The sequence below is a fragment of the Fomitiporia mediterranea genome (assembly GCF_000271605.1).
Source record: "Fomitiporia mediterranea MF3/22 unplaced genomic scaffold FOMMEscaffold_12, whole genome shotgun sequence".
In the NCBI taxonomy this organism is placed as follows: Eukaryota; Fungi; Basidiomycota; class Agaricomycetes; order Hymenochaetales; family Hymenochaetaceae; genus Fomitiporia; species Fomitiporia mediterranea.
The window spans coordinates 418,271-425,531 of NW_006760397.1; the positions used below are offsets into that span (position 1 = coordinate 418,271).

General features: G+C 44.9%; 2 protein-coding genes across 2 annotated transcripts; one reads left to right on the forward strand and one right to left on the reverse strand.

The window, feature by feature from the left end:
* Window positions 1–144: 144 nt before the first annotated feature.
* Window positions 145–2,368, forward strand: FOMMEDRAFT_93720 (cytochrome P450; the record flags this gene model as incomplete). Its single annotated transcript, XM_007270150.1, has 8 exons — window positions 145–217; window positions 274–370; window positions 430–580; window positions 635–733; window positions 784–824; window positions 1,656–1,825; window positions 1,887–2,133; window positions 2,197–2,368. Coding segments are annotated over 8 exons (1,050 nt in total), but the record flags the coding sequence as incomplete, so codon positions are not given.
* A 503-nt stretch (window positions 2,369–2,871) lies between these two features.
* Window positions 2,872–4,902, reverse strand: FOMMEDRAFT_160460 (FAD/NAD-binding domain-containing protein; the record flags this gene model as incomplete). The annotated part of the gene is made up of 9 exons (XM_007270180.1): window positions 2,872–3,006; window positions 3,089–3,673; window positions 3,725–3,876; window positions 3,932–4,036; window positions 4,094–4,507; window positions 4,559–4,618; window positions 4,661–4,671; window positions 4,725–4,797; window positions 4,866–4,902. The coding sequence occupies 9 exons, from the start codon at window positions 4,900–4,902 to the stop codon at window positions 2,872–2,874; spliced, it is 1,572 nt and encodes a 523-aa protein (XP_007270242.1).
* Window positions 4,903–7,261: the final 2,359 nt, after the last annotated feature.

A 7,261-nucleotide genomic window follows, 5' to 3' on the forward strand; every position in this document is an offset into this window, starting at 1 on the left:
CCCCAACCCCCTCCTAACTCTTAGTCTGAGAGCCACCACATAAGTATTATGTAAGTGGCCATTCAGGGTCGTCCAAAAAAGAGCCGTGAGACTCAGGGCTTGGATACAGAAAGTCAAGTCTGAATTGCTGGTCATGATTTTATAGAATGGGTTTCCCGTCCTGTGATGCAGGTCGTTGGCAGGGCAAGCAATCGTGTCTTCGTTGGTCTTCCTCTTTGTAAGCAAAATATTGTTACTTGCTTTACAGCCAACCTGATACTAACTATATTTTAGGCAGGAATAAAGATTATCCCGAGCTTAACGTGCAGTTCACTATTAACGTGATGAAGGCTGCTCAAGTCATTCGAATGTTCCCAGGATTTATGAAAGGGTGCACAAATGACACACATGTCCAGAAGAGATAAACAAGACTGAGAAATTATCTTTTAGGATTGTTGGTGAACTCCTCACTTCCACTCCAGCAAGCACACGTTGCAGTATTAAGCACCTTGCACCTATCATTGAGTATTGCTTAAAGCAGAGAGAGAAACACAGTGACGAGTGGCCGGGAAAACCGGCAAGTGCACTATTATGCGGATCTGTTTCAATGTGATTGCTCACAAGTACTCGTTCATAGAATGATATGTTGTCTTAGCTCATCGATGAAGCACCGAATGATAAACAACGCTCTGTCGAAGGATTAACACAGTGTATTCTTACCATGAACTTTGCAGCGATCCATACCTCATCAAATGTAAGGTCATTTAAAGCTCTCTAATTATCGTTCGCTTACCTGTAATAAAGAGTTTTACACATGCATTGCTGCACCTTGCAGCACACCCAGAGTACATTGCACCGATTATAGTTGCTGATGTCCGGTCCCAGACCCAGCAGACTCGGTCCGGACGCAGGACTGGACCTGAGGACCAGTCCTCTACAGTCCGGTCCTCATGGGTCCAAGGGGGGTCCGGTCCTGCGTCCATCAAATTGAGAAATTTCCCGGACTGATGGACCAGTCCAGACTCAGACTGGACTCCGGACTTGAATGTTTTGTGTGATTGTTTGTAGCACAGAATTATTTGTAGTACATATTCTGACATCCATTTTACTTTTCAGTCTCTTTGATTATAACTTTGATTTCCTTCTTGTCTGACATTTCTCTAGTGCTGGGAGCAGTATTGTGAACTTGCAAACCTTTAACAGAGAAGCTATGCCTGTTCTAGACAATTGTAAGGATTTTGTACATTGTGATCTTCGTTTGTGCAATGTATTCAGAGCTGGGAGTTGTAAAAACTGGTAGCAAACGAGTACATTTGATATGCAAAGCCAGATCAGGCCCGAGTGTATATTTAAATATTTCCTCTGGATTGCTGTCCTTTAAGACAGGACTTGTTGATACTAAAAGGCGAAACTGCTTACTGCCTGAAACATTTGAATCCATAGAAATCTTAAAGACTTATTACAAGGGGCTTCATAATTAGTTATATTATCTATGTACTTAGATACAAAAAATAATGTGCTGACGCCTCTCAAATTGTTCTCTCAAGTCCGGTCATGGACGGTCCGAAACCAGACTGGAACTTGGGTCCAGTCCAGTAACTGTCCACATAGGTCCGGTCCACAGTCCGGGACACTCCCGGACTGCAATTTTGGTCCAGTCCTGAGTCCAGGTGAAGTACACCCGGACCGGACCAGGACCGGACTTCAGCAACTATAGCACCGATGCGCGAAGAGGCAGAACACGTGATCGAATCTGACGGATGGACAAAGCTTTCTATACAGAACATGCGAAATATAGACAGCTTCTTAAAGGAGAGCATGCGCTTCAATGGGCTGGAAACAGTCCGTTGTTCCTTTCGTCTTTGATACTGAACAGTTTGTCCCTCAACTGCTTCTTCGTTATGTAGCTTCCATGACTCGAAAAGCTCTGGTCGATTACAAGCTTTCCGATGGAACCGTCCTCCCCAAAGGCTCATTTGTATCCTGCAACGCGCTTGCAATGCACCGCAATGATGGTGTTTATGCAGATGCTAGTGAATTCCGACCCTTTAGGTTCGCAGACCTTCGCGACGAGAGTGCAGAGGAGGCGACACGCCACCAACTCGTGTCCACGAGTAATGAGTTCCTTACTTTCGGTCACAGACGACATGCTTGGTGAGTTATCCTGCCGTCTGTAGGAGTTTGATATGGATCTGATTCCTATCACCTTTGTAAAAGTCCTGGTCGGTTCTTTGCTGCTAATGAGCTGAAAGCAATGATGGCATATCTTGTGCTGAACTACGATATCAAACTACAGGACGGACAAGACCGACCGAAGGACCTCGAATTCGAGGCAGCAGTGGTGCCTAATCCGAAAGCACATGTTCTTTTCAGGAAAAGGCAGACGTGAGGCACTTGAATTCAAGATTTCGTTGATTTTATTATTACTCTTTGGACTTACTTCTCTTTCTATGTCTGTAGTTTCCTATGACTTCTCTCTCAGAACTTGATGAATTCACACAAAAAATCACCTTTGCCCTGCAAAGATCAGACCTACTGAGCAAATTGCGAACGACCAAAGATTGACTGCTCACACCGATAGCAATTACTCTCGGAACTTTAAATGAACAGAGAGAATGAAGTACACAATCATCTCTAGTCGCAAACTCTTAATAAACGCATAACACCAAAACATTCTGAATTACTTCTTTCGGATTAAAACAGGGTGCAGAAACTACTTGCAATGTTTTGAATCAAAGTGGGTCTTGGGACAAAATGCAACCCCCTTCCAATCTAATCTCCAGTCTTTCGGAACGTTCAGCGTGGGTCACAGCGTGCGTCGCTCGTCAATAGACTGACCAGCTGACACAGAGATACTGCAGAGCATCTCGCAAAAGAAGCACAATGGAATCCTCAGCTATACAGATCCTCCGGTTTCATATCCTGCATACCAAAGAATGCCCAGGCAAGCGGAGCATCGAGATCATCTGCCTCCGTCGTATCCTTCCGTCCAATCACACCATTAATCTGGTACGCTGACGTTTGACCCTACCAGATGATAATCAGATCAGATTAGATAACCAATTCCAAAAACAGAATGGATAAGAAATATAAACAGGTTATGACGCACAATACCAAGTGAAACTTTGATAGCAGGTGGCCCAGGATTGTACGACTCCAGCTCAAGTGACTCTGTCATTCCAACGCTCGCCTCGTCCTCATATTCTTCTTCCGCAGCCCTGGGTTCCGAGCCGTCGTTAACCTTGTCTTCGGCTTCAGTCTCTTCCCTTCGAGCAAGCCGGATAATGTTCCTTGCGGCAACCTCCGCTTGCCAATACGCCGTATGACCTGCCTTGATTGCACCGAACGCATCTGCAGCATCTCCGATGACGAAAATATGCGGGTAAGGAGTCTCTGGAAGTTGCTCCAGCACTACCTCTTCGACTTCTTCGACCTGAGCTTCTCCAACTAATCCTTCATCGGCCACGACAGCACTTTCAGATTCCTCATCTATACGAAGCTGGCTAAGATCAAGTTCAGATACTAACGAAGTACCTTTGGAAGACTCGAGGAACTCATCCGATTCAGAAGCAGGAGGTATGATGCCAAGCTGCATCGTCGGTAATACGTATGCGAGCTTGGTCACAGGATCGACTGACTGTGGCGACATAGCGGCCAAGAAGCCTGTATTCGGAATCTGACCTGTACAAAGAAGCTAATTCGAAGAATGAGCTAAAGTTCATTGCTGCGCAAATGTCGCACTTACCAAAAGGTCCGCGGCAACTTCACGACCTTTTACGGTCCGAACAACGCGTTGCCCTTGCTCATTAACTTTAACGGCCTCCGGTCGCGTAGACGCTAAATCTAGACGCTCTCCAAGAACAAGGTCAATCCGAAGATCCTCCAAGGTCTTCAGGACTACGGAGAAATAGGATATTAGAAGATGCGATCACGCATAAAAGGCTGTGCCTACCTTCACAGTGCAGATCATAGTCGAAGCGTGGTAGGAGGCGGTGCCGCGAGTGCAAAAGAGCGACATGTTTCGCTGGATAGAGTGATTTGATGTCCGTAGCAAACTCTGCACAGAAGAGGGGAATTGTAGCGAGCATCAGTAGTGATGGAAGATGCTACCCACGTATTCCCAGTGCTCCTCCACCGACACACAAGATACTACCAGCATCACGAATGCGTTCTTGACACCGCCTTAACCATTGTGTGCCTTCTTGCTTGGACCCGCCATACGGTTTCCTCTCATTACCTCCTGCAGCTTGTGTTTCTCCTCTTTTATCAACCTTCAACTGCGCACCGACCGCATCTTCATCCTCGAACCATAAATCGATCGGAGCCGGCAGCCGGTTACCAAGTGCATAAACCGCGTATTTATATGGAATTACTGGCGAATGAATGCCAAGATTGGGGAACATACGGTCGATCGTGACGTCGTGCTGCGTGAAGCCGATGATCCTCGCTTGTAAGATGAGGTGATGAGTAGGGGGAGGGACGGGATTAGCTGCAGTTACGGGATGGTAGATGCCCTTGTACGGAATAACTACATTGACACATCAGCAATGGAGGAGGGATACATTAACAAATGACTTACAGGCTTTATGTTCGTGACCAGGAAGCACCGCGAGACGAGGAAAGACATAGAGATCTGTCCCTGGTATTAGCGCATATTCAGCGGAACAACTTTCTCACACACGATTGGCATGGCTAAGTGCAAGAGTCAATACTGGCATATGAACGTAATCAGAAATTATACGAACCTATTTCGATCTATCATTATTACTCGAAACTTGTTCCCGAGGCCTTGACCGAGCAGATGGGCTACTCGCGCGCCTAAGACATGAGTGGGTATGTCAACACCAGGTGGAGGTAATTCTAAAACCTTAGTGACGATTGCCTACCAGCATAGGAACCACCGAGGACAATTACATTCTGCATAGTCATAAGGTAGGAGTCTATAGGAAAGAGGAAAGAGAGGGAAGGGGGGGAGAGTGGGACTCGGGGGGATGGCAGTGGTGTGCGAGAGTCGCGTCAAAAGTACTGCAAGGTTTTATCAGATAACCGTCCCCGATTGGTAGCTGCCATATAAGGCAGTCATTACCAAATCATTTCACCTCGCTTAGCAATATTTCTCTCCCGGATTTCGTCGGTATGACGCTTGGCTTGCGACTCCATCCGATACAGTCATACAGCCGACAACGCTATCCAAGTCGTTCCACCTCGTCTTCATGCAGCAATCCTTTCTGTGAATCAACCCGGAACGTCCGGAGCCGACGGCCTCGCATGGGAACACTCTGTGTTTAGGCAGTGCTTTTGTTTCCACACCCACACTGATTTCTCATGAACACCTGTGTATGAGTAAATTGCGCTCAAAGTAAAGCCTCGACATTGGGTCCTCATTGGCGAATCTCAGGAAGGCGAGACCTCGGTCGGCTCATGAATCTACCGCTTCCGAACAAATGGAGAATAGCAATTAAGGGATACGACACCAGGGCGGAACTTTCCATCTAATCTGATACACCTCGGCTAGATTACTGAAACGCGATCTTGCCATGGCTAATCTCGCTCTCCTTTCTTCTTGCAATCTTCCATGATTTTTTCCTTCAAGATAGGGCCACTTTAGTACGCGTAGCAAAGTTATCAAAACCTCCGTCTGCCCACCGTAGCGAGGCGAAATCCATTTTTTCAACATGTGCCCACCCTCATTTCATGACTACCCCCAAAGTCCTACACGTAGCATACATGGTTCATCTATCTACGTATCGGTTTAATCCAAGCCTGCTCCAGAATAGCAATGACGCGACACCTCCTTCCAACGCAAGGAATGGCATATACAAGCCTAGCAATCCCTCGAAGCTCTCTATTGAGTCTCAAGCCTCTCTGCCGATGAACTAGCATTCACCAATTCAGCCTTTTCCACACCAAATGAAATTCTATACGAAGTACATCACTTCATTGAAAACCTTCGGTACGAATGATCGGCACACCCCAAAGGAAAATTGATATGCATCATAACAGATATCAAAGTTCATCATCTGAATGCATTCGGGCACAAGATTAGATCCGCACCAAAGGAGCTGCTGGCCTGACAAGGCGTGGGTTATCACGAAATCGACGTCAGATGGTATGAGCCGGGTCTTCGTTCTTCCCCGTCGGAGCTATTCTCCAGCGCCGAATCATGAAGGGACTTGATTACTCGCTTGCGACTTTAGGTTTCTCTTCACATATTTATCAGATAACCAGATAACGGAGATGAATTGCAGGAAGTCTATTAAACTATGGTGCGTTCGGCTTTCAGTCTCATAACAAATTGTATGTGCTGCCACTTATATGCTTTTACAGCTAGCGCATTATGGTAGAATTAAATGTTTACACAATATGAAAAGAAATCAACCCTGATAAACTATGAGTGCTTTGAAATTTGTTAGAATTGTATTCTTTCTTGAAACCCACCAAAGTACAAGGTAACTGACCTTAACCAATCCAGTCGCTCTTGTCCTTCTGACTCCTTGAATGGCCTGTGCATACTAATTACAGTGTAACAACCACAAGTTTGTCTCAAAACCATCAAAGTGTTATACACTACAGTAACCAGTCATTCCTACAGGAATGTACTAACAATCACTTGTGTTGATGCAGAACTTTGAGTAACCTATCTTTGAATGTTGATCTTGATTTGTGCTATAGAATTATAGTTCATCACAAACAGTGAATAGGTTTGTTATGCCAAATAAACCAGATTCAGATTTATCAAAATTTTTGGGAGATTGATTTAGTTTAAGCTAAAAATACTACTAGTTCTTAAGACACTCTACTCTTAACAGTCCTTTTGGAACAGTACTAGGGAAGTGCTGAACACTGTTGCAAACAAGTTCTGTTGAGTTCCAGGTTTGCTAACACACACAGAACACTGACAGAACAAAGGTATCTTTGTTACAGTCAGGAATAAGAACTTGTCTATATACATACAAGAACTCACCTTTGTTATAGTCAGGAATAAGAACTGGTGCAACAAAGGTGAAAGATCAAAACTATATATACTAGAAATGAAACAAAGGTGGCTCATACTTAAAGGGGAAAACAATACAAAAGATAAAAAGGAGAGTGTATACACTTAAGAATAAAGAGTATGTGACTCAGACAATAAGGAAACATAGTGTAAAGACAAAAGAGGAAATGTGTGTGACTCTAAGGTCTACACTAAGGAGGTCTAGGCTTGGGAGAAGGTCTAGGTTTGGAAATGTAGTTCTGTACTAGAAGAGGTACAGAATAGTATAAAAGCTATTATAAGCTGTAG